At 36.2% G+C, this 26,492-nt stretch overlaps 6 protein-coding genes across 6 annotated transcripts; 2 read left to right on the top strand and 4 right to left on the bottom strand.

Annotated features, from left to right (window-relative positions):
• Window positions 1–694: 694 nt before the first annotated feature.
• Window positions 695–1,588, top strand: LOC148589877 (NAC domain-containing protein 72-like). Its single transcript, XM_088515526.1, has one exon. The coding sequence runs from the start codon at window positions 695–697 to the stop codon at window positions 1,586–1,588; it is 894 nt and encodes a 297-aa protein (XP_088371652.1).
• Window positions 1,589–6,647: 5,059 nt separating this feature from the next.
• Window positions 6,648–7,982, bottom strand: LOC148589876 (F-box/kelch-repeat protein At3g23880-like). Its single transcript, XM_088512143.1, has one exon. The coding sequence runs from the start codon at window positions 7,923–7,925 to the stop codon at window positions 6,819–6,821; it is 1,107 nt and encodes a 368-aa protein (XP_088368269.1). The 5' UTR covers window positions 7,926–7,982; the 3' UTR covers window positions 6,648–6,818.
• A 1,988-nt stretch (window positions 7,983–9,970) lies between these two features.
• On the bottom strand, window positions 9,971–11,442 carry LOC148589875 (F-box/kelch-repeat protein At3g23880-like). The gene has a single exon (XM_088512281.1). The coding sequence runs from the start codon at window positions 11,284–11,286 to the stop codon at window positions 10,168–10,170; it is 1,119 nt and encodes a 372-aa protein (XP_088368407.1). The 5' UTR covers window positions 11,287–11,442; the 3' UTR covers window positions 9,971–10,167.
• Window positions 11,443–14,955: 3,513 nt separating this feature from the next.
• Window positions 14,956–16,161, bottom strand: LOC132171630 (F-box/kelch-repeat protein At3g23880). Its single transcript, XM_059583002.2, is given in 3 exon segments — window positions 14,956–14,991; window positions 14,993–15,578; window positions 15,580–16,161. Coding segments are annotated over 3 exon segments (1,116 nt in total). The 5' UTR covers window positions 16,074–16,161.
• A 2,213-nt stretch (window positions 16,162–18,374) lies between these two features.
• LOC132169869 (protein ATAF2-like) lies at window positions 18,375–19,268 on the top strand. The gene has a single exon (XM_059580819.2). The coding sequence runs from the start codon at window positions 18,375–18,377 to the stop codon at window positions 19,266–19,268; it is 894 nt and encodes a 297-aa protein (XP_059436802.2).
• A 4,569-nt stretch (window positions 19,269–23,837) lies between these two features.
• On the bottom strand, window positions 23,838–25,186 carry LOC132169867 (F-box/kelch-repeat protein At3g23880-like). The gene has a single exon (XM_059580817.2). The coding sequence runs from the start codon at window positions 25,184–25,186 to the stop codon at window positions 24,029–24,031; it is 1,158 nt and encodes a 385-aa protein (XP_059436800.2). The 3' UTR covers window positions 23,838–24,028.
• Window positions 25,187–26,492: the final 1,306 nt, after the last annotated feature.

The following is a 26,492-nucleotide window of genomic DNA, read 5'->3' as shown; positions in this document are numbered from 1 at the left end:
CCTTGGCCAAAATGGGGTGGCCGGACCACTCCATACCGGCCGTAAGGGGTGGCCAAAACCACCACCAGGCCCTTGGGGGTGGTTCGGCCACCCCCAAAAGCCCAAAACGGTGAATGGGTTTTTTTTTTTTTTTTTTTTGGCTTTTGGCTTTTAGGGGTAGCCGGACCACTCTCTTGGCCAATGGGGGTGGTCGAACCACCCCCAGACCAGCCATGGGGGTGGCCCAACTTTTTTTTTGTTAAATAATTTTAATGCCCAAAACGACGTTTCTTTGGACTGAGTGAGTGTTGTAGTTTTAGGGTCTAAAACGGTATAATTTTAACATAAGAGTATAATGGGCATAAAAAATAAAACCGTTTGAGTTGGAGGATTTCTCCGCTGAATCTCTACAGCAAGAAATCATGGGGCGTGCTAAGCAAGCGAAACAGGTTCGCGTCTTTTTTATGCTCTTAAAATGCTGCAGTTCCCCCCCCTAAAAAAAAAAAAAAATTGCTACACTTCCGTTAATACGGCAAGTCGTCCAGTTCAAAATTTAAATTCAGGAACGGCAAGTCGTTGGTCCACCGCCTTTAGCTAAGGCGGTGGACCTAAGTCGGTGGCGCTGGCTTCTATATAAGGGCAATGGCTTCAAGAGGGAGTGAAACAGAGAGTGAAGAGGGAGTGAAACAGAAAGTGAAGAGGGTGAATGATGATGATGATGCCGGTGGGATTTCGTTTTGAGCCCACTGATGAAGAGCTGGTAGGCTTCTATTTGTTGAACAAGGTAAGGGGAGAAGATATAGGTTGGGATGGCATCGGAGAGTTTGATATTTATGGTGAAAAGGATCCCTGGCAATTCTGTGGTGATCAGGAGAAGCTTTACGTTTTTACAAGGCTAAAACAACTCAGCAAAAATCGAGTGGCACGAACAGCGGGTTGCGGTGTTTGGCATGAGAATTCTGTCGACAAAATCTACGATGGTCAGGGTGATGTTATTGGGGTCAGGAAACTCTTCTCCTTCAAGGTGAAGAAACAGAAATCCAACTGGTTAATGCACGAGTTCTCATTAGTTGGGGAGGGAGAACGAGAACGGACGACTGACTGGGTCCTGTGCACCATCCAAAAGAAAGAATCACGATCAAGAGTTGGCGTTAAAAGATGCTTTCAAGATCAGTCTTCTCCCACCGTCATCTCTGTTCAAACTCCATCTCCATTGCGAAATTCCATTAATACAGAAGAAGAAGAAGAAAAAGAAGTACTGCTACTTGAGGACGGATCCCAGCAGAGAAAGAAGATGCGCTGCTGCGATGTCGAATGTCAAGCCACTGGGGGGCCATCATCAGAATGTCCATCTGAATTTGGAACGCCTGAGTCTGAATTGGAAACCCGTCTACCAGCTAGTAATAACTCTGACCCTGAGTTGAGTGTTTCATATGAATATTTGGAAACCTTGATGAGCTGTCAACTAGCCAGTAATGATGACTCTGCGTCTGAGTTTTATGCTTCATACGGTTATCTGCCGCCACCGCCTTCCCCAGTGGGTGGACATCTGCCGCTTGATGCATGGGTGGATTCTTGGGATCCTGAGTTTGCTACTTTACTTTCCTAGCACCATGTGAATGATCAAAACAGAGAACCAAAACTCTGTTTTACTGTTGGTGTCTGTTAAGATAGGAAAACATTGTAAATTTTTTTTGTGTTTTTTTTTTTGTTCAATTTTGTTGGAGCACATTGGTGTACTTGTTCCTTAATTTTGTTATGGGATATCCAATTTGTCAACTTTGCTCGAAATATCTCTTCTCTTAATTTTTGTTATAAAGAATGTCTTCTAACACAAATAACATGTCGTTTACACAAATAACACAAATATCTCTTCTCTTGATTTGTTATAAGTTAAAAATAGATGGGATTTCTATGGCAGTGGTTCCAATTGGTTCAAAGTTGATTATTGAGAACTTTGAGGTGCCCTAATCCCAATAGATTCCGTGTTAAAATATGCCTATCAAATGGAAAAATGTTGATTTATAACATCTACATTTACCAAATAAGGTTCTGGCTGATAATAATGATAGAAAATTACTTGTTGCTGCTTGCAAATTGTAAGAATGTTGAGTTGTTATGACTAAACAATTGGCAACTCTATTCTGGTTTGCTTATCTGTGTATGGTTTTTCTGGTTTACTTCTAGTCCAGACAATTTGTTGTACTTAGTCTTCTTCTAGTGTTCTTCATGTGAGATTTCGTGTGTTGGAAGTGAGTCGACTAATTTGTTTTTAGGGAAAAATATAAAAAAGCCCCCCAAACTACCAGTCGTTTTTTATTTAGCTCCCTAATGTTTCAAAAGTGATAAAGTAGCTCCCAAACTACCAAACTATTGTATTTTGGCCACTCCGTTAGTCAAAACCGTCAGTTTGGACGGAAACTACAAAACGACGTCGTTTTGTTATGGGTAAGTTACTACAATGCCCTTTTATGAAAAAAAAAAAATTTGGAAAAAATATACAAAAGCCCTCCAAACTACCAGCCGTTTTCATTTTAGCCCTCTAATATTCAGAAAGTGATAAAGTAGCCTCCCAACAAAATGACGTCATTTTGCAGTTTCCGTCCAAACTGACGATTTTGACTAATGGAGTGGCCAAAATTCAATAGTTTGGTAGTTTTGGGGGCTACTTTATCACTTTTGAAACATTAGGGGGCTAAATCGAAAACGGCTGGTAGTTTGGGGGACTTTTTTTTTTTTTTTTCCTTGTTTTTATCATCCAATTGTGCTTCTCCTCGTGAATTTTAATGCAAGCTTGATTCCAATGAGCTCTAGCAGAAATGGCATTCTCCTCCCTCCATAAGAGTGGGATGGAGCTGAGGTTATAGGTTGAACACTCACTACATGTGTATGTAAATTATCAATAATAGTTTAAAAAAAGAAAACATCATCATTCAAGCTTGATGTTAATTATATATATGCTATGCCAAGTTGCTTTGACATGGTAAATTTACTGTTTCACCTTGGAATCACAAACAATATATAAGAATATTCTTTCCCATAATGCTGATTAAACATTGCTGCATCTATCAACGCAGAAGCATGCGATTAAGATCTGACTTGTCAATTTAATTAGTACTAAATTTCTGCATTTTTGCCGGCATTATGAATTATATTCTAACTCAGAGGACACGTTATGTTTGTAACTATACATAAAATTGCTAAGCAAGTAGCGCACTATTCTTATGCATTTTGAACCTTATTTCTATTTGGGAGATGCAATCCACCTTAATCTAAATTCTAAAATCACCTTGTACTTTTACTTGTTTGCATTTTTGCAAATTCAACAAACAATCAATCAGTTGAGTCTGAAGAACCCAATTATTTGAATTTGAAAATCTTACTCCAAAACCTGTATTGGATTCCAAATTTCATGTCCTGTGCAGTTGAGATTATTTGTTCTATTCTAAGAGACTGTTTAAGATTGCACTATTTTTGTTGGAGTGTTCACTTTTACACTCCATTGGCAACTCTCTGAATAATCAGACATAGTTTTGGTTGTTCTTTTTTATTGTCATCATTTGTGGCCATTACTACCCACAGGTGACTTTTCTGACTAAACCAACGCTTATGTTTTCAATTTTTTTTTTCAACTCCAAAACTTTATGTGATTTGCTCATGTATTGTTTGGTTCAAGTTGTTGTAAGGGTGATTAGATTCCATTATGGTAGCCTGACTTTTTCAGTAAATCCTTATGGTGGCATGAACTCATCTTTTTTTGGTTTCCTTTCTCTTGGTAGCATTCTTATTTAAGGAAAATGAGTGGACAAAAAGGTCATTCATAAGTGATACTTCAGTGCATAGTGCTGCACAGATGGTGGAAGTAAAGAAGGTAAAATAGGATCAATTAACCAAATTATTTGTTGTTTGTCTCAAGAAATTGATTCTAGTAAAGATAGCTCTAAATACCAAGTGTTTCTGCAGCAATGAACTTGAATTCTACTTTGTAGTTTTAAGAGTAAGAATTTTGCTTTCTCTTTAGTAGCTAAGCTCATTTGGTTGATTCATAGGCCTGAAAAAATGGTTCATTGAAATAAAAGTAGTATTTGAAACTTACATTGTTTGATGACATGTTTTGTGGCCTTCTAATCTGCCATATATCTTCCTCAATAATCAAAATATATGGGCACTGTAATGGTGCTCCCTTTCACTTTCAACATGAAAGCTGCCTTTTTATTTTCATTAGGATATTTTTCATCTAATCTGCCATATATCTTCCTCAATAATCAAAATTGAACGTCACCAACTATATACTAATCGAATTGTAAATGGTATCTACTCCATCTTTGACCCAGTAAAAATGGGTAGGTTTGAAAATTCATGGCAACATTCAACCAAGAGTGCCTATATATTACTTGTTATATTCGCAAGTCTCCTCCACAAGGCAATTACGTGGGGTTGGAGGTCAAGAGACGCTCCCTCCATGGGTTTCTTCTGCTTGCTACCCTGTTCCTTGCATGGAGCTTGTTCGTCACTGGTAAGAGGAGCACCTTTTTTCTATCTAAATTTTGTTATATTGTTTGACATGCATATATGTATAGGCTATTGCTTCACATTTTGTGTTGTTTACTTGTTTATTTGTCATCTTCTAACACTTGTTTTTTTCTTGTATGAAACTGTTTGTGGACCTTATATAGTAGAAAATGAGATGCAATCAATTCTAATTTCACCAATTTCATTGTCAAATGAAAATCCCTTTTTCTTTCTTTTTTCAACGTTTTGTACATAAGAACTGCCACACAAAAAGGTCCCATGGTCACACTGATTTTAGTAAAACAGTATCATCATTCATGTCTGCTAATGTCCATCAATGATCAAATGCCAGCCAATGAACAATAGGTTTCTTCAACCAAGGAGTAATTCAGAGATTGACGATTATTTCAATGAGCAACAAGGCAAATTAGGTGTAGGAGAACAAATATATCATAAGAAAGAATGTAAAAATATATCTAAGAAAGATATATAAAGAGTGGAGCAGGTAAAAATTAAAATAAACACCCAATCCACACTACAGAACAAGTTGATTGAAGTAGTACTTAGCCTCATGGGAACAGAAACTTGGGCCTCCATACATAAATAAACAAAGCTCAACTTGAATTAAATGATCGATAGCAATCAAGCCCAAAATTTTATGGTAATATGCCGCTAAATGCCAACAGATGATTTGAATACAATGAACCAAGTGATGAGAAATTTTTCACTAAACCAAAACCAACAACTGCTAAACTATGATAGTGATGCTAAATTTAGATTCTCTGATTCCCAGGATAACAAAACCCTCGGAAAGAATGAACTCTGGAATGTTACAAACCTGGGATTGACATTTTCAATGCAGACAATAAGATTAATCTAGCATACGGGGGATGAGTTCATTGACTAAATTTAAGATAACATTATAATTATTTATCAATAACATCTTTTTGTTTTGTATCCCTCTAGGTATTGAAGGAAATACAATCATTGCAGAGGGGCTTTTACACGACTTAAGAACAAATCAAGTACAGTTTTGAAACTGAGTCCTAGTAAATTTGTGAGTACAAAATCTGATTTCAAACGAGTGCATTGTTTTCTTCACATTCGAGTTTTCATGAAACTAGCAAAAAAATTTGAAGCACCCTTCAGTTACAAAACAACACATGGATATTTAAAGAAACCCCTCAAAAGTGGAAACAAATTTCCAATTGTCCTGAAATATGGAGAAAATAATTAATTAACTACATTTGTTTACAATTACTTTATACACCCTTAAATCATGGACATGAAACAACAATCTTGGGAGTTTGGCAGCAAGAACTTTGAAATGAAAGACATTCGCGTGTACACAACAAATATTTGTAAAAAGAATTTTATGTAAATAACTTAACTGCCTGAGCTATACCACCTCTGTAAATTCCTCAATCAATTGGATCAAATCCACAAAACAACAAATGCATTGTCAGAAAGCTCAACCACCACAAACGGGGGGAACCATAATGGAATATGTCCAGACGAAATAGCCACAAACCCTCGTATGTTTAAGCAATCAAGATGAAAAGAGCTCCAAAAGTCCAAACGCAATGAAAGTTTCCTGCAACAAAAGTTGTTGCCCTAGACTTCACATAAAAGATAACACATTTAAAGGATAGAGAGAAAGCCTAAAACATTCTGTATTCATTGCCAAAGAATGTGTAGAAGTAAGTACTCTTCAAGAGTTTACCAAAAAAAAAAAGTACTCTTCAAGAGTTCATTCAATCCAACATTATTAGTTCATGGTTTCCTTCCCTTAACTTTGCCATTCTTCCACGAGCTTCCAAATCTTATATGTAAAAAAATGTTTTATCCACAAGCACATTGTATACAAAGTTATTATTCAATATATAACTCTAAATAAATGCAATCATTAATAAGCCAAGATATTGTTAGGCATTGGATTTTATGAAATTAAGTTAAGTATTAAAAAAATTGACCAACAGGCCCTAATGTGCTATGTCATTTTTTTTTTTTTTTTTTTTTTATCAAATCTGATCTCTAATCTAAGAGCTCAAATTTGAAAATTATGTACGCTAACCCATGAAATAGTGCGAAAGAAATAGAATATATATAAGAAATACTAAACAGATGGGACAGTGATAAAATAATTCCACATGATATGTAAAAAAAACATATGTGTTCTTTATTAATCTTAAAATTCTCTCACCATTGCTCCCAAAGAGGTACGAGTTAAAATATTTGAGAAATACATCATTTGACAAGAATAAGCTCAGCACATGTATGCTGCCTGAAACACACTTGGAAGAGATATAGAAAGATGGCTCTTAAAATTAATTTCCTCCCTTGATAGAAATTAGGGTCTCCATGTAAGTAACCGAGCAGCTATAGCTAGGAATTGGGAGATTAGTCCTTTCTTTGGTAAAGGGGTTGTACAAGGCAAATCTGTAATTTGTTGTGCAGAACATGGCGTCATTATTCCAAAATCTTAAGGGTCCTCCCCAAGTTAAGGGTCGTTCAATTCCTGTAATTGGTCCAATAGTGAAAAGCCTAGTCCAGGAGTCCTTAACACCAACATCAAGCAACAACCATATATCACAGCACATCTCCAACAATTCTTTATCCCCACTCCAAAATGCCATAGCAATCGATTCATTCAACACAAAAAAGTTTTTCCAACCAGGACTATTCAAAACATCATCAACATCAACTGGCAGCGGCGTTTTTAGAAATACCTCGCCGCTCATGTCAAATGACAAAACCCCCTTCCAAACATCAAAACATGCCTCCCAAGAAGCCATCCCATTGGTGTATGTATCAATAGCCCTAACATTAATTAAATCTGGGCGGCTATCAACTTTTCTCCAAGAATCGCTACTTAAGCTATATACCTCACTTAATCTATAACGGGGGGCATTGCCTTCATAATAGTAACTTTCGTTGGGATCAAAGAGACTAAAAAATTTTATTATCTTGTAGTCACTAGTTTTGGCATCAAAACCAAATCCGATACCAGACTTGATACGATAATCATTGGAGAATCGGGACAGGCTTGAATTGGGAACAACCTTTGTTTCTTTAGTTGCAGGGTTCCATATGAAAACATTCAATGCATTGTAATCGCTGAGACAAACAAGACCATCGCAAGAACCCACGAAGTTTCTGACCTCAGTAAACGGTAGACGTAGAGGTTGTGTAAGGGATACTTGGAGTGTTTCATAAGAAAGCGTTGATACAACTGTATCTCTGGTAGTTTGCCAGAGAAAGAGGAGGGTGTTGCTGTTCTTGTTGTGTAGGAGGTGTTCTCTGATGAAGTTTTGGTGAGTAATGAGAGCGTACCAGGATTTGCAGACGCATTTGAATCGCAAGAGAGAGACGACTGGAAGGCATAGTAGAATCTCTGTCACCAATTCTTCAGGCAATTCGTTGGCCATCAACATCGGAGGAGGGATACTTAGCAGCCGGCAGGGTTTAGGGTTTTGGTTTCTACAAAAGAGGATGCGTTGTCTTTGTAAATTTCTTCCTCTCTCGCTGTTTGATTAAATTTTTCGTTTGGGCTTGGGCTTCAATGCAGGCTTTTGAGTTGGCAGGAGTCAAGCCCATCACTCTGTGACTCCCATCGAGTCATCGACCCATGATTGAAATGTTCTGCCAAATGCTAAACAATAATTGTGTTGAATTACTGTTTCTCAGAAAAACACATATTCTGAAGGTTACTTTATTGCCTATTCTGTAAAATGATGATTTGTATATAAAAAACACTTGAAGATGCCCATTCCAGAACAAGAAAATAACATTGTAATTTGGATTTAATCTTGATAAAATAATAAATCAATGAGAAGTTCGTTTGATAAGTTTGGTAGACAACTTTTAGGGGAAAGTTCACATACCCTCTTCAAAGTACCACCTAATTAACAATGTCTCCAAAACTATCAAAAAAAATTGTCAATGTCCCTCAATGATGAAAATACCCCTAATAAAATAAAATAAAAAATAAACCATTTTTAAAAAAAAAAATTATTGGAGTATTTTGTTTTTTTTGAAAAAAAAATAAAAAATTATGGTCACTTTTGTCTTTTTGCTGGCCTGGAGAGGACATTGTCAATTGTTTGGTAATTTAAGGAGATATTGTCACAATTGGATACTGGTTTGAGGGGGGTATGTGTTGAGAAATAATCTCACATTGCCTGTGGATAAGACTTTGGGCATGTTTATAAGGAATGAACAATTCTCTCTTATTGAACCTATTTTATGAAATGAATTAAACCCACGAATTTGTTTATGGTATTAGAGCCTACCACAGGACAAATGGAGCCCACACTACTTACCTTGTGACAAGGACCAAGAAAAATACTGACTTGTACGTGAGGGAAGGTGTTGAAAAATAATCTCACATTGATAAGTTAAGCCCACAAATTTCTTCAATATGTAGACTTTTCCCTTACTTTTATAAAAGAAAGAAAAAAAATATTACTAATGCTAACATCTCACAAGGGTAGAGTGCTATTTTTGTAGCTAAAGCTCTTCGATCTTATATTTAAGAAGGTTAATACATACCATAATTCAGTAACATATATCGCTCAAAAGAAAGGTTTTCCCTGCAGTAAAGTTCCCATAATATTGTATAAGAAGGAAAATATACAAAATCCAACAGTGAAACAATGACCCAACTTGTAATTGTTACATATATGTAGTCACATCCACTAAATCATAAGCTCTAGCTTTCTGTTTCATCACTTCCACCTAAACATCAATACCATCAAACTCAGAACTCATGTTTGAGAAATTTGACATTGCTCTCTTCACTTGTTTGCTTGAGAAGAAATCAAATGGGGAAAAAAGGAAAGAAAAGAAAAGAAAATCATAATTCTTCACTGAGAAAACTGAAAAAGAAAAAAGAAAAAAGTAAGCTATTAATGGATTATGGAAGTTGTGAATGGAAACTTACATTCCAGGTGTTATTATTGGTGGCAAAGCGATGGTCAGATATGACATTAACATATGATGGTGTCTGAGCTTTATTATTTATGAGCGGAAGCCTCTCAAAGCATAATCCTCCTCACTATCATAATTGTAATAGAATCCGTGATTTAGCCTAAGAGTTCTTAAAGCCACAACCAATAAAATTGAAAGTCCCTGCATATACAATCTATTAAAAAATTTCTTCACATATTGCAGTAGAATTTAGATTTTTAAGACTGAGATCAAAGAGCCCACTAGGCATTATGTTCACTCTTTATATTAATAAGCCAAGATATTGTTAGGCATTGGATTTTATGAAAATAAGTAAAGTATTAAAAAAATTGACCAACAGGCCCAAATGTGCTATGTCAATTTTTTTTTTTTACTCATATCTGACCTCTAATCAAAGAGCTCAATTTTGAAAATTATTTCCGCTAACCCATGAAATAGTGCGAAAGAAATAGAATATATATAAGAAATACTAAACAGATGGGACAGTGATAAAATAATTCCACATGATATGTAAAAAAAACATATGTGTTCTTTATTAATCTTAAAATTCTCTCACTATTGCTCCCAAAGAGGTACGAGTTAAAATATTTGAGAAATACATCATTTGACAAGAATAAGCTCAGCACATGTATGCTGCCTGAAACACACTTGGAAGAGATATAGAAAGATGGCCCTCAAGCATTGACATTGTCAACAACTATCATGCTCTTAAAATTCATTTCCTCCCTTGACAGAAACTAGGGTCTCCATGTAAGTAATCGAGCAGCTATAGCTCTGAATTGGGAGATTAGTCCTTTCTTTGGTAAAGGGGTTGTACAAGACCAATCCGTCATTTGTTCTGCAGAACATGGCGTCATTCTTCCAAAATGTTACGAGTCCTCCCAATCGCCAAAATGGTAAGGGTAGTTCAATTCCTGTAATTGGTCCAACAGTGAAAAGCCTAGTCCAGGAGTCTTTAACACCAACTTCAAGCAACAACCATATATCCCAGCAAAGCCCCAACCATTCTTCCTTCAAACTCCGAAACGCCATAGCAATCGATTCACTCAACACAAAAAAGTTTTTTCTCCAACCAGCACTATTCAAAACATCATCCGGCAGCGGTGTTTTTAGAAATACCTCGCCGCTCATGTCAAATGACAAAACCCCCTCCCAATCATCATCAAAATCAAATGCCTCCCAAGAAGCCATCCCATTGATGTATGTATCAATAGCTTTAACATTAATTAAACCTGGGCGGCTATCAACTTTTCTCCAAGAATCGACACTTAAGCTATATACCTCACTTAATTTATGACCGGGGACATGGCTTTCATAATAGTCAAAACCAAAGAGACTAAAAAATTTTATTATCTTGTAGTCACTAGTTTTGGCATCAAAACCAAATCCGATACCAGACTTGATACGATAATCATTGGAGAAGCGGGACAGGCTTGAATTGGGGACAACCTTTGTTTCTTTAGTTGCAGGGTTCCATATGACAACATTCAATGCACTGTAATCGCAGAGACAAACAAGACCATCGCAAGAACCCACGAAGTTACTGACCTCAGTAAACGGTAGAGGTAGAGGTTGTGTAAAGGATACTTGGAGTGTTTCATAAGAAAGCGTGGACACAACTATATCTCTGGTAGTTTCGTCTTGCAAGAGAAAGAGGCGGGTGTTGTTGTTCTTGTTGTGTAGGAGGTGTTTTCTGATGAAGTTTTGGTGAGTAATGAGAGCGTACCAGGATTTGCAGACGCAATTGAATCGCAAGAGAGAGACGACGGGAAGGTATAGCAGAATCTCTGTCACCAATTCTTCAGGCAATTCGTTGGCCATCAACATCGGAGGAGGGATACTTTGCAGCCGGCAGGGTTTAGGGTTTTTGTTTCAGCAAAAGAGGATGCGTTGTCTTTATAAAAGAGGATACTTAGTTGATTAGCAGCTGGCAGGGTTTGTACTTTGAGAGTGACTTATATGGGGAAGTTGCACAAAGGGTGAGTTTTGTGCAATCAATTAGAAGGTGACACTTAAGCAAAATTTATCAAACTTAAATTTTTTTAAAAAAGCCTAACTACACCAGATTATAAATAAAAATTAATTATAAAAAAAAAAAATAAATAAATAAAAAAACACAGAATTGAAGGGGTGGCCAATCTTTGGGTGGCCGGCCGCCACCCCCAAGCCATGGGGATGGCCGCGCGGCCACTCCCATGGGCAGGGGGTGGCGGCCAGCCACCCCAGATCTGGATTTGGGGTGGCTGGCCGCCACCCCTAGGCCTAGGGGTGGCCGCGCGGCCACTCTCATGGCCTATGGCGTGGCCAACCAGTCACCCCTTCAATTTTGTTTTGTTTTTTTAATAAAAAAATTAATTTTTTATTTTATTAGAGTGTAATCTGGTGTAGTTGAGTTTTTGTTTTAAGTATAAGTCTAATAAAATTGGCTGATGTGTCAACTTTTTATTGGTGGCACAAAATATATATACTTGTTTTCGTTTTAATACTGTAAAAAAGGAAAAAAAAAAAATCTATAATTACGAAGGTTACTTTATTGCCTATTTTGTAAAATGATGGTTTGCATATAAAAAAATAAAAATAAAAATAAAAAATAAAAAAATAAAATTGAACAAGCCTATTTCAGAACAAGAAAATGACATTGTAATTTGAATTTGATCTCGATGAAATAATAAATCAATGAGAAGTTCGTTTGATAAGCTTGGAAGATTACATTTAGAAGAAAGTTCACATATCCCCTTCAAACTATCTCCTAATTGATAATATTTTCCCAATAACAAAAATATCCTATATAAAATAAAATAAACAATAAACCAATTTTTTTTTTTTTAGTTTATTGGAGTATTTTGTTTTATTGAAAAAAAATTATGGCTACTTATCTTTTTGCTGGCCTTGGGAGACATTGTCAATTATTTCGTAGTTTAGGAGAGTATTATCGCAATTGAAAGTTTGGGAGGACATTGCCAATTTGGTAGTAGTTCTAACATCTCACAAGGGTTGAGTGCTATTTTTTGTAGCTAAAGCTCTTTATAGTTGTATTTAAGAAGGTTAATACAGACCATAATATTGTCTCAGAAGAAAAATATACAAAATCCAACAGTGAAAACAATGACCCAACTTGTAAATTGTTGCATATATGTAGTCACAAACACTAAATCATAAGCTCTAGCTTTCATCACTTCCACCTAAACATCAAACCCATCAAACTCAGAACTCATGTATGAGAAATTTGACACTGCTGGCTGCCCATGATATGAGGTGGCAAAACACAAAAATGCACCATATCCTATGGACATTAAAAAACTAAAACAAAACTAAAACTGGGTGTAGAAGGGGTTTCCGAGGATTTGAACACACAAGTACTTTTTATATGAAGCAAGCTCTAATACATTGTTAGAAACTATGTAAAACTCAGCAATTAGTGAGCCTACAATATATATCGAGCACTCACTAACAACAATAACAAGAACATTATGATTTTCTGCTAAATGCAATGGAGGATCTCACGTCTTCCTCAAAAGCATATTCATCTGCTGAAGAAAGATGATGTATGTTAAACCTTGAAAATGTTTATGCACTTTCAACCAGTTGAACCATCTTGCATTACCTTTTACACTTGAAACATCTAGAGTGATTTAAAAGATTACCAGCCCTTATCAGCTTTGACTTCATACAGTTCATAACCAAAACTTTTGTTAGTAGAAAGCCTTTTCTTTTCTTTTTCTTTTTTAATGAAACTTTCATTGTATAATTCCTAAATAAATGCAAAGATACTTTTAGGCATTGGATTTTATACAAATAGGGGAAGTACCAAAAGCATTGACCAACAGGCCCTAATGTGTTGTGTCATTTTTATCAAATCTAACTTGATCTAATCAAATAGCTCAATTGAAAATTATGTCCACTGACCTCATCAACCATATCTAAGTACCAAATCCTCGGTGTCTTATGCACCTAGTTTCCTAAGAGCCTGTTTGAAATTGCATTTGAGAAATACGGCTTTTAAGTTAAAAAAATGTTTTTTTTGGCAAAACTTCATTTTTAAACTTTTGTCAAGTGAGTTTTGGTAATTTTAAGAGTAAAAAAAAAAAAAAAAAAAAAAACTTTTGAAATTTTTTATCAAACAAGCTAGCTTTTGTTTGGCACGACTTTTTAAGTATTAAAAGTACTTTTTAAACTCTATAACACAATCTCAAACAGGACTTAAAGCTTTTTTATTTGTCGCATTGAAAGTAGTTTGATGATTGTTCTTATTATAGTAGATGTAATTTGGAAACTAGAAGCTTTTCATTTTGTATTTCAAAGGGTAAATTTCTTTGCATGAGTCTTCAGTGGTGCCTTTGAATCTGTAAAGAAAATTCAAAAGCCATTTTCTCCATCAAAAGTCTGGTTTTAGTATATATATATATATATTTTCTAGATAAATAGAAAAAATGGCTATAGGGGAGGATCTTTCTCATTCTTGATCCGAATGGAAGAGAGAATGGGAAATCTGGTTTTAGTATATTTGAAATTTTATAACATTCTTTCCTTTGAACACCCTCCTAATAATCCCCACGGGCTTGCAACAAGAAGCATTAAGTAATTAGCCGCAATGTATTGATACTACTTTGTTAATCTCTCTCGCCCTCTCTCTCTCTCTCTCTCTCTCTGTGAATTCTAATCAAAGAGCTATATAAGAATATCATGAACCAGACAAGTATGCAATATATCCTGTTAACATTCTTTTGCTAAAACCACGTTGGAAGAATAGATGATCTCATGATCTCTACCTTCAATGCAGTGACGTAAGAAACAACAAAGCACATCTCCATGATTTCCCCAATTTTGCATTCTCTCCCCTGTCCCAACACAATCTCTAACAGCAAGCCAAGTAATAGAAGAGTGACATCTTTGAACCTGAGTTTAAATTCTTTGGACTCATGAATGCAAAATGATTAACGTGTTTTTGCATTTTGACATAATCAGGTGATCCTGCTAAACGATTAACACAATGGAGGATATTTCTTATGCCTTAAAAGCATATAAACTTCTGTTAGTAGAACAAGATAGAAAGCCTTTTCCTTTTCTTTTTTTTTTTTTTTTTTTTTTTGAATAAAACTTCAAATTTTCAATTTATAATTCTAAATAAATGCCACCATTAATAAGCCAAGATACTTTTAGGCATTGGATTTTATGAAAATAGGGGGAGTACCGAAAAACATTGACCAACAGTTCCTAATGTGCAATGTCATTTTTTTTTATATAAAAAAAATAATAATAATAAAATTTGACCTCTATTCAAAAAGCTCAATTTTGAAAATTATGTCCACGGACCTCATCAACCACATCCAAGTACCAAAACCTCTTCAAGAGTAAATTTTTATCATAAAGCAGAAAGGAGATATATGAAATACTAAACATATGGGACTGACAAAATAATTCTGCATGATATATATATATATATAAAAAAAAAAGATCATGTGCATAGAATTGATATAGATAGAAAGATGGCCATTGTCAACAACTGTTCTGCTTTTCAAATTCATTTCCTCCCATTAACAGAAACTAGGGTCTCCATGTAAGTAACCAATTGCAACGAGTATGTTTCTCCATGAATTGGGAGATTAGTCATTTCTTTGGTTGAGGGGTCATACAAGACCATTTGTCCGTCAAGATTTTCAAAGAGCACGGCGTCATTCTTCCAAAATCCTAAAGGTCGGGGTTGTTTAAAATCTGTAAACGGTCCAATACTGAAAAGCTTAGTCCATGAGTCCTTAACACCAACTTCAAGTAACAACCATATATCATAGCAAATCTCCGACATTCCTTTATCCCAGACGAGAACTATGAGAGCGATCGATTCATTCAACACGAAAATATCTGTCCAATCTGAAAATTCATCCAAGAAAACATCATCTGGCTTCGGTGTTTTTAGGAACACCTCGTTGCTCATGTCAAATGACAAAAGATTCCCCCTATTATCACCATATGCCTCCAAAGAAGCCATCCCATTGGTGTATGTATTCATACCTCTAACAGAGCTATAAACAGGAGATATAGAAAACGGGGGAGTATCAACTTTTCTCCAAGAATCGGCATTTAAGCTATATACCTCACTTTGGGCCATCTTTCCCCCTTGAGTGAGATTCATAGATAGTAAGAAGATTGATTATCTTGTAGTCATTAGTTTTCGCATCGAAACCAAATCCGATACCATCAACGCCGAGTTTATGGAAAGCGGAGACGAACTGGGGTAGGTTTGATTTGGGGACAACCTTTGTTTCTTTAGTTGCAGGGTTCCATAAAACAACACGCAATGCATAGTCATCGTGGAGACAAACAAGACCATTGCAAGAACCCAAGACAAGAAACGGGGGAGGTAGAGGTTGTGAATCTAATACTTGGAGCGTTTCATAAGAAAGCGTCGATACAACATCAAAAATTTCATCGCGCATTTTAACGAGGAGGAGGGTGTTGCTGTTCTTCTTGTTGTGTTGGATGTGTTTTGTTACGAAGTTTTGGTGAGTAATGAGAGCGTACCAGGATTTGCAGACGCATTTGCATCGCAATAGAGAGACGACCGGAAGCCATAGCAGAATCTCTGTCACCAAATCTTCAGGCAATTCCTTGGCCATCAACAGCGGCTTTTGGGGAAGTGGAAATGGAATTGGGGGTTTCTGAAGGATGGTTGCGTCTGTTGGTTTTCCACGTTTCTGAAGGATGGATCCGAATTGGGGGTTTCTCAAGATGGTTGCGCGTCTGTTGGGTTTCCACGTTTCTGAAGGATCGTGGGTTTCAGTTATGTTTGTGGGTCAATGCCAGGCTTTTGACTAGGCCCGAGTTAGGCCCAGCCCAATTCACAGCCTCAGCCCACAAGAGTGCTGAACAAACTGTGCGACACCCACGACTGAAATGTTCTGCAAATGCTAAAAACAATAATTGTGTTGAATTATTGTTTTTATATATATAAATATATATGCACGTACTCGTTTTTGTTTTTGAATAAACACGGTTTAATTAATAGAGAGAAAGCTGCCTAATAACATTCAGTATTCATGGTCAAATGAATAAGTAAAATTACTCTTCAAGAACTCATTCAATCCAACATCTTTGAGAGTATTAATAGACTTTGCACTCCCATAATTGACCTATATATATATATATATATATATATATATATATATATATATATTTCCTGAGGCATTGTTTGAGCCTATAAAAAGACTTGTGGAGGTGACACATAACCTAGATGTGTAGTGTCAATAGAGCCTCTCTTTTGTTGCATATACACCTCTTAATCAAGAATGCCATAAAGATAAGCATAGGATATATCAAGTTGTCAAATATTCCAATTAAAACATACATTAAGAGCAAAAACCTAATGCACTGTGGCTGGTTTGATGATGGGGTTATAGAGATTTTGACTGTGTAATATGTGACTAGCTACGAGGATGCAACACAAATCCTCATCATCAAATGAGATGCCTGCTTCTCTTCTTGCAGTGAATTTGTTGGAATAATTCATTGATTTACATGCTCAAAATGATTATTCTTTCATCTCTCCTTCCCTGACATACCCAGAAGCTTTTACATCTCTCTCTCTCTTCCAAATTCATTCTACGAACAAGTTGAAACAGGGAGAGAAGTGAAAGAGATGGCAAGAAACGGATGGATTAATGCCGACTTTGGAAGCGAGAAGTAACACAAGGAAAAGGCATGATGGGAAACAGAGTATTATTCCAAAGTTCGAAGAGAAAGAAAATAATAAAACATCATGTGTAAGTTCAAGAAACTTCCACCGAAAGAGGAAGAAAGTTACAAGTTGCATTCAAATGCAATGATGGAATATACCGGAAAAGAATATAATAAATTCCAACAAAATACCTTATATTAGGGCTGTAATCGAGCCAAGCGAGCTGGCCTTGGGGTGTGCCGCACTCGGCTCGTTTATGTTGTTTAGTAAACGAGTCAAGTCGAGTTCGAGCCGAGCTTCAAATCCACTGTCCAAACTTGACTCGTTAGGCCCAACACCTAACTTGGCTTGGCTCGAGTTGGCGAGCCTAAGCGAGCTCGAGCCAAGCTCAATTAAAAGCTTGTCGAGCCTTAAGCGGGCAGCACAAAACTGTGAATGAAACCCAGCACAAAACTGTGTCGTTTTGGGCATTAAAATTGTTATTTTTTTTCTTAAAAAAAAAAAGCGAAGAAAAATCGGGGTGGTTTCAGCCACCCCTTGGCCAAAATGGGGTGGCCGGACCACTCCATACCGGCCATAAGGGGTGGCCAAAACCACCCCCAGGCCCTTGGGGGTGGTCCGGCCACCCCCAAAAGCCCAAAACCGTGAATGAGTTTTTTTTTTTTTTTTTTCTCTCTCTCTCTCTCTCTCTCTCTCTCTCTTTTTGGGCTTTTGGAGGTAGCCGAACCACTCTCTTAGCCAATAGAGGTGGTTGAACCAACCCCAGACCAGCCATGGGGGTGGCTCTAGCCACCCCAACTTTTTTTTTGTTAAATAATTTTAATGCTCAAAACGACGTCGTTTTGGGCTGAGTGAGTATTGTAGTTTTAGGATCTAAAACAGTATAATTTTAACATAAGAGTATAATGAGCATAAAAAATAAAACCGTTTGAGTTGGAGGATTTCTCCGCTGAATCTCTACAGCAAGAAATCATGGGGCGTGCTAAGCAAGCGAAACAGGTTCGCGTCTTTTTTATGCTCTTAAAATGCTGCAGTTCCCCCCCCTAAAAAAAAAAAAAAAATTGATACAGTTCCGTTAATACGGCAAGTCGTCCAGTTCAAAATTTAAATTCAGGAACGGCAAGTCGTTGGTCCACCGCCTTTAGCTAAGGCGGTGGACCTAAGTCGGTGGCGCTGGCTTCTATATAAGGGCAATGGCTTCAAGAGGGAGTGAAACAGAGAGTGAAGAGGGTGAATGATGATGATGATGCCTGTGGGATTTCGTTTTGAGCCCACTGATGAAGAGCTGGTAGGCTTCTATTTGTTGAACAAGGTAAGGGGAGAAGATATAGGTTGGGATGGCATCAGAGAGTTTGATATTTATGGTGAAAAGGATCCCTGGCAATTCTGTGGTGATCAGGAGAAGCTTTACGTTTTTACAAGGCTAAAACAACTCAGCAAAAATCGAGTGGCACGAACAGCGGGTTGCGGTGTTTGGCATGAGAATTCTGTCGACAAAATCTACGATGGTCAGGGTGATGTTATTGGGGTCAGGAAACTCTTCTGCTTCAAGGTGAAGAAACAGAAATCCAACTGGTTAATGCACGAGTTCTCATTAGTTGGGGAGGGAGAACGAGAACGGACGACTGACTGGGTCCTGTGCACCATCCAAAAGAAAGAATCACGATCAAGCGTTGGCGTTAAAAGATGCTTTCAAGATCAGTCTTCTCCCACCGTCATCTCTGTTCAAACTCCATCTCCATTGCGAAATTCCATTAATACAGAAGAAGAAGAAGAAAAAGAAGTACTGCTACTTGAGGACGGATCCCAGCAGAGAAAGAAGATGCGCTGCTGCGATGTCGAATGTCAAGCCACTGGGGGGCCATCATCAGAATGTCCATCTGAATTTGGAACGCCTGAGTCTGAATTGGAAACCCGTCTACCAGCTAGTGATAACTCTGACCCTGAGTTGAGTGTTTCATATGAATATTTGGAAACCTTGATGAGCTGTCAACTAGCCAGTAATGATGACTCTGAGTCTGAGTTTTATGCTTCATACGGTTATCTGCCGCCACCGCCTTCCCCAGTGGGTGGACATCTGCCGCTTGATGCATGGGTGGATTCTTGGGATCCTGAGTTTGCTACTTTACTTTCCTAGTACCATGTGAATGATCAAAACAGAGAACCAAAACTCTGTTTCACTGTTGGTGTCTGTTAAGATAGGAAAACATTGTAATTTTTTTTTTTTTTGTTCAATTTTGTTGGAGCACATTGGTGTACTTGTTCCTTAATTTTGTTATGGGATATCCAATTTGTCAACTTTGCTCGAAATATCTCTTCTCTTAATTTTTGTTATAAAGAATGTCTTCTAACACAAATAACATGTCGTTTACACAAATAACACAAATATCTCTTCTCTTGATTTGTTATAAGTTAAAAATAGATGGGATTTCTATGGCAGTGGCTCCAATTGGTTCAAAGTTGATTATTGAGAACTTTGAGGTGCCCTAATCCCAATAGATTCCGTGTTAAAATATGCCTATCAAATGGAAAAATGTTGATTTATAACATTTACATTTACCAAATAAGGTTCTGGCTGATAATAATGATAGAAAATTACTTGTTGCTGCTTGCAAATTGTAAGAATGTTGAGTTGTTATGACTAAACAATTGGCAACTCTATTCTGGTTTGCTTATCTGTGTATGGTTTTTCTGGTTTACTTCTAGTCCAGACAATTTCTTGTACTTGGTCTTCTTCAGGTGTTCTTCATGTGAGATTTCGTGTGTTGGAAGTGAGTAGACTAAGTTGTTTTTATCATCCAATTGTGCTTCTCCTCGTGAATTTTAATGCAAGCTTGATTCCAATGAGCTCTAGCAGAAATGGCATTCTCCTCCCTCCATAAGAGTGGGATGGAGCTGAGGTTATAGGTTGAACACTCACTACATGTGTACGTAAATTATCAATACTAGTTTTAAAAAAGAAAACATCATCATGCAAGCTTGATGTTAATTATATATATGCTATGCCAAGTTGCTTTGACATGGTAAATTTACTGTTTCACCTTGGAATCACAAACAATATATAAGAATATTCTTTCCTATAATGCTGATTAAACATTTCTGCATCTATCAACGCGAAAGCATTCGATTAAGATCTGACTTGTCAATTTAATTAGTACTAAATTTCTACATTTTTGCCGGCATTATGAATTATATTCTAACTCAGAGGACACATTATGTTTGTAACTATACATAAAATTGCTAAGCAAATAGCGCACTATTCTTATGCATTTTGAACCTTATTTTTATTTGGGAGATGCAATCCACCTTAATCTAAATTCTAAAATCACCTTGTACTTTTACTTGTTTGCACTTTTGCAAATTCAACAAACAATCAATCAGTTGAGTCTGAAGAACCCAATTATTTGAATTTGAAAATTTTACTCCAAAACCTGTATTGGATTCCAAATTTCATGTCCTGTGCAATTGAGATTATTTGTTCTATTCTAAGAGACTGTTTAAGATTGCACTATTTTTGTTGGAGTGTTCATTTTTACACTCCATTGGCAAGTCTTTGAATAATCAGACATAGTTTTGGTTGTTGTTCTTTTTTATTGTCATCATTTGTGGCCATTACTACCCACAGGTGACTATTCTGACTAAACCAACGCTTATGTTTTCAATTTTTTTTTTCAACCCCAAAAATTTATGTGATTTGCTCATGTATTGTTTGGTTCAAGTTGTTGTAAGGGTGATTAGATTCCATTATGGTAGCCTGACTTTTTCAGTAAATCCTTATGGTGGCATGAACTCATCTTTTTTTGGTTTCCTTTCTCTTGGTGGCATTCTTCTTTAAGGAAAATGAGTGGACAAAAAGGTCAATCATAAGTGATACTTCAGTGCATAGTGCTGCACAGATGGTGGAAGTAAAGAAGGTAAAATAGGATCAATTAACCAAATTATTTGTTGTTTGTCTCAAGAAATTGATTCTAGTAAAGATAGCTCTAAATACCAAGTGTTTCTGCAGCAATGAACTTGAATTCTACTTTGTAGTTTTAAGAGTAAGAATTTTGCTTTCTCTTTAGTAGCTAAGCTCATTTGGTTGATTCATAGGCCTGAAAAAATGGTTCATTGAAATAAAAGTAGTATTTGAAACTTACATTGTTTGATGGCATGTTTTGTGGCCTTCTAATCTGCCATATATCTTCCTCAATAATCAAAATATATGGGCACTGTAATGGTGCTCCCTTTCCCTTTCAACATGAAAGCTGCCTTTTTATTTTCATTAGGATATTTTTCATCTAATCTGCCATATATCTTCCTCAATAATCAAAATTGAACGTCACCAACTATATACTAATCGAATTGTAAATGGTATCTACTCCATCTTTGACCCAGTAAAAATGGGTAGGTTTGAAAATGCATGGCCACATTCAAACAAGAGTGCCTATATATTACTTGTTATATTCGCAAGTCTCCTCCACAAGGCAATTAACGTGGGGTTGGAGGTCATGAGACGCTTCCTCCATGGGTTTCTTCTGCTTGCTACCCTGTTCCTTGCATGGAGCTTGTTCGTCACTGGTAAGAGGAGCACCTTTTTTCTATCTAAATTTTGTTATATTGTTTGACATGCATATATGTATAGGCTATTGCTTCACATTTTGTGTTGTTTACTTGTTTATTTGTCATCTTTTAACACTTGTTTTTTTCTTGTATGAAACTGTTTGTGGACCTTATATAGTAGAAAATGAGATGCAATCAATTCTAATTTCACCAATTTCATTGTCAAATGAATATCCCTTTTTCTTTCTTTTTTCAACGTTTTGTACATAAGAACTGCCACACAAAAAGGTCCCATGGTCACACTGATTTTAGTAAAACAGTATCATCATTCATGTCTGCTAATGTCCATCAATGATAAAATGCCAGCCAATGAACAATAGGTTTCTTCAACCAAGGAGTAATTCAGAGATTGACGATTATTTCAATGAGCAACAAGGCAAATTAGGTGTAGGAGAACAAATTTATCATAAGAAAGAATGTAAAAATATATCTAAGAAAGATATATAAAGAGTGGAGCAGGTAAAAATTAAAATAAACACCCAATCCACACTACAGAACAAGTTGATTGAAGTAGTACTTAGCCTCATGGGAACAGAAACTTGGGCCTCCATACATAAATAAACAAAGCTCAACTTGAATTAAATGATCGATAGCAATCAAGCCCAAAATTTTATGGTAATATGCCGCTAAATGCCAACAGATGATTTGAATACAATGAACCAAGTGAAGAGAAATTTTTCACTAAACCAAAACCAACAACTGGTAAACTATGATAGTGATGCTAAATTTAGATTCTATGATTCCCAGGATAACAAAACCCTCGGAAAGAATGAACTCTGGAATGTTACAAACCTGGGATTGACATTTTCAATGCAGACAATAAGATAAATCTAGCATACGGGGGGATGAGTTCATTGACTAAATTTAAGATAACATTATAATTATTTATCAATAACATCTTTTTGTTTTGTATCCCTCTGGGTATTTAAGGAAATACAATCATTGCAGAGGGGCTTTTACACGACTTAGGAACAAATCAAGTACAGTTTTGAAACTGAGTCCTAGTAAATTTGTGAGTACAAAATCTGATTTCAAACGACTGCATTGTTTTCTTCACATTCGAGTTTTCATGAAACCAGCAAAAAAATTTGAAGCACCCTTCAGTTACAAAACAACACATGGATATTTAAAGAAACCCCTCAAAAGTGGAAACAGATTTCCAATTGTCCTGAAATATGGAGAAAATAATTAATTAACTACATTTGTTTACAATTACTTTATACACCCTTAAATCATGGACATGAAACAACAATCTTGGGAGTTTGGCAGCAAGAACTTTGAAATGAAAGACATTCGAGTGTACACAACAAATATTTGTAAAAAGAATTTTATGTAAATAACTGAACTGCCTGAGCTATACCACCTCTGTAAATTCCTCAATCAATTGGATCAAATCCACAAAACAACAAATGCATTGTCAGAAAGCTCAACCACCACAAACGGGGGGAACCAAAATGGAATATGTCCAGACGAAATAGCCACAAACCCTTGTATGTTTAAGCAATCAAGATGAAAAGAACTCCAAAAGTCCGAACGCAATGAAAGTTTCCTGCAACAAAAGTTGTTGCCCTAGACTTCACATAAAAGATAACACATTTAAAGGATAGAGAGAAAGCCTAAAACAATCTGTATTCATTGCCAAAGAATGTGTAGAAGTAAGTACTCTTCAAGAGTTTACAAAAAAAAGAAGTACTCTTCAAGAGTTCATTCAATCCAACATTATTAGTTCATGGTTTCCTTCCCTTAACTTTGTCATTCTTCCACGAGCTTCCAAATCTTATATGTAAAAAAATGTTTTATCCACAAGCACATTGTATACAAAGTTATTATTCAATATATAACTCTAAATAAATGCAATCATTAATAATCCAAGATATTGTTAGGCATTGGATTTTATGAAATTAAGTTTAGTACTAAAAAAATTGACCAACAGGCCCTAATGTGCTATGTCATTTTTTTTTTTTTTATCAAATCTGATCTCTAATCTAAGAGCTCAAATTTGAAAATTATGTACGCTAACCCATGAAATAGTGCGAAAGAAATAGAATATATATAAGAAATACTAAACAGATGGGACAGTGATAAAATAATTCCACATGATATGTAAAAAAAACATTTGTGTTCTTTATTAATCTTAAAATTCTCTCACTATTGCTCCCAAAGAGGTACGAGTTAAAATATTTGAGAAATACATCATTTGACAAGAATAAGCTCAGCACATGTATGCTGCCTGAAACACACTTGGAAGAGATATAGAAAGATGGCCCTCAAGCATTGACAACAACTATCATGCTCTTAAAATTCATTTCTTCCCTTGACAGAAACTAGGGTCTCCATGTAAGTAATCGGGCAGCTATAGCTCTGAATTGGGAGATTAGTCCTTTCTTTGGTAAAGGGGTTGTACAAGATCAATCTGTCATTTGTTCTGCAGAATATGGCGTCATTCTTCCAAAATGTTAAGGGTCCTTCAATTTGCCAAAATGTTAAGGGTCCTTCAATTTGCCAAAATGGTAAGGGTAGTTCAATTCCTGTAATTGGTCCAACAGTGAAAAGCTTAGTCCAGGAGTCTTTAACACCAACTTCAAGCAACAACCATATATCACAGCAAATCTCCAACCATTCTTCATTCCCACTTGAAAATACCATAGCAATCGATTCATTCAACACAAAAAAGTTTCTCCAATCACCACTATTCAAAACATCATCTGGCAGCGGCGTTTTTAGAAATACCTCGCCGCTCATGTCAAATGACAAAACCCCCTCCCAATTATCATCAAAATCAAATGCCTCCCAAGAAGCCATCCCATTGATGTATGTATCAATAGCGTTAACATCAAATAAACCTGGGCGGCTATCAACTTTTCTCCAAGAATCGACACTTAAGCTATATACCTCACTTAATCTATAACAGGGGACATGGCCTTCATAATCATAATTGTCACTTTCGTTGGGATCAAAGAGACTAAAAAATTTTATTATCTTGTAGTCACTAGTTTTGGCATCAAAACCAAATCCGATACCAGACATGATGTGATAATCATCGGAGAAGCGGGACATGCTTGAATTGGGGACAACCTTTGTTTCTTTAGTTGCAGGGTTCCATATGACAACATTCAATGCATCGTAATCGCAGAGGCAAACAAGACCATCGCAAGAACCCACGAAATAAGTGACCTCAGTAAATGGTAGAGGTAGAGGTTGTGTAAGGGATACTTGGAGGGTTTCATAAGAAAGCGTGGATGCAACTATATCTCTGGTAGTTTCGTCTTGCCAGAGAAAGAGGCGGGTGTTGTTGTTCTTGTTGTGTAGGAGGTGTTTTCTGATGAAGTTTTGGTGAGTAATGAGAGCGTACCAGGATTTGCAGGCGCAATTGAATCGCAAGAGAGACACAACGGGAAGGCATAGCAAAATCTCTGTCACCAAGTCTTCAGGCAATTCGTTGGCCATCAACATCGGAGGAGGGATACTTTGCAGCCGGCAGGGTTTATACTTTATACTCACTGTTTGTCTACTTTTTCGTCTGGGCTTGGGCTTCAATGCCAAGCTTTTGAGTTGGCAGGAGTCAGGCCCAGTACTCTGTGACTCCCACCGTCCCATGACTCAAATGTTCTGCCAAATACCAGCTAAACAATAATTTTGTTTAATTATTGTTTATTAGAAAAGCGCACACATATACATATAAAATATATATACTTGTGTCTTCAAGGGGTAGTTCAATCGACTATGAACCACGCTTTATGAAGTAGAGGTCATTAGTTTGAATCTCCCCTCTCATTTCCCTTGTGTGGACATATATATATATATACTCGTTTTTGTTTTAATAAGAAAATGACATTGTAATTTGGATTTGATCTCAATGAAATAATAAATCAATGAGAAGTTCGTTTGATAAGTTTGGAAGATTACATTTTGGAGAAAGTTCACATGTCCCATTCAAACTATCACTTAATTGACAATGTTCCCCCAATAATAAAAATATTCGATATAAAATAAAATAAAAACGATAAACCAATTTTTTTTTTTAGTTTATTGGAGTATTTTGTTTAATTGAAAAAAATTTATGGCTACTTGTCTTTTTGCTAGTCTTGGGGGACATTGTCAATTGAGTAGTAGTTCTAACATCTCGCAAGGATAAAGTGTTATTTTTTGTAGCTATTTAAGAAGGTTAATACATACCATAATTCAGTAACATATATTGCTCAAAAGAAAGATTTTTCTACAGTAAGCTTCCCGTAATATTGTCCCAGAAGAAAAATATACAAAATCCAACAGTGAAAACAATGACCCAACTTGTAATTGTTGCATATATGCAGTCACAAACATTAAATCATAAGCTCTAGCTTTCATCACTTCCACCTAAACATCAAACCCATCAAACTCAGAACTCATGTATGAGAAATTTGACACTGCTGGCTGCCCATGATATGAGGTGGTAAAACACAAAAATGCACCATATCCTATGGACATTAAAAAAAAAAACAAAAAACAAAAAACAAAAACAAAACTAGGTGTAGAAGGGGTTTCCGAGGATTTGAACACAGAAGTACTTTTTATATGAAGCAGGCTCTAATACATTGTTAGGAACTATTTAAAACTCAGCAATTAGTGAGCCTGCAATATATATCGAGCACTCACTAACAACAATAACAAGAACATTATGATTTTCTGCTAAATGCAATGGGCTGAAGAAAGATGATATATGTTAAACCCTGAAAATGCTTATGCAATTTCAACCAGCTGAACCATCTTGCATTACCTT

Source organism: Corylus avellana, chromosome 1 (genome assembly GCF_965113065.1).
Source record: "Corylus avellana chromosome 1, dhCorAvel1.hap1.2, whole genome shotgun sequence".
Lineage (NCBI taxonomy): Eukaryota > Viridiplantae > Streptophyta > Magnoliopsida > Fagales > Betulaceae > Corylus > Corylus avellana.
The sequence above is the reverse complement of the archived record's forward strand: the minus strand, read 5'-3'. Positions and strand labels throughout refer to the sequence as shown.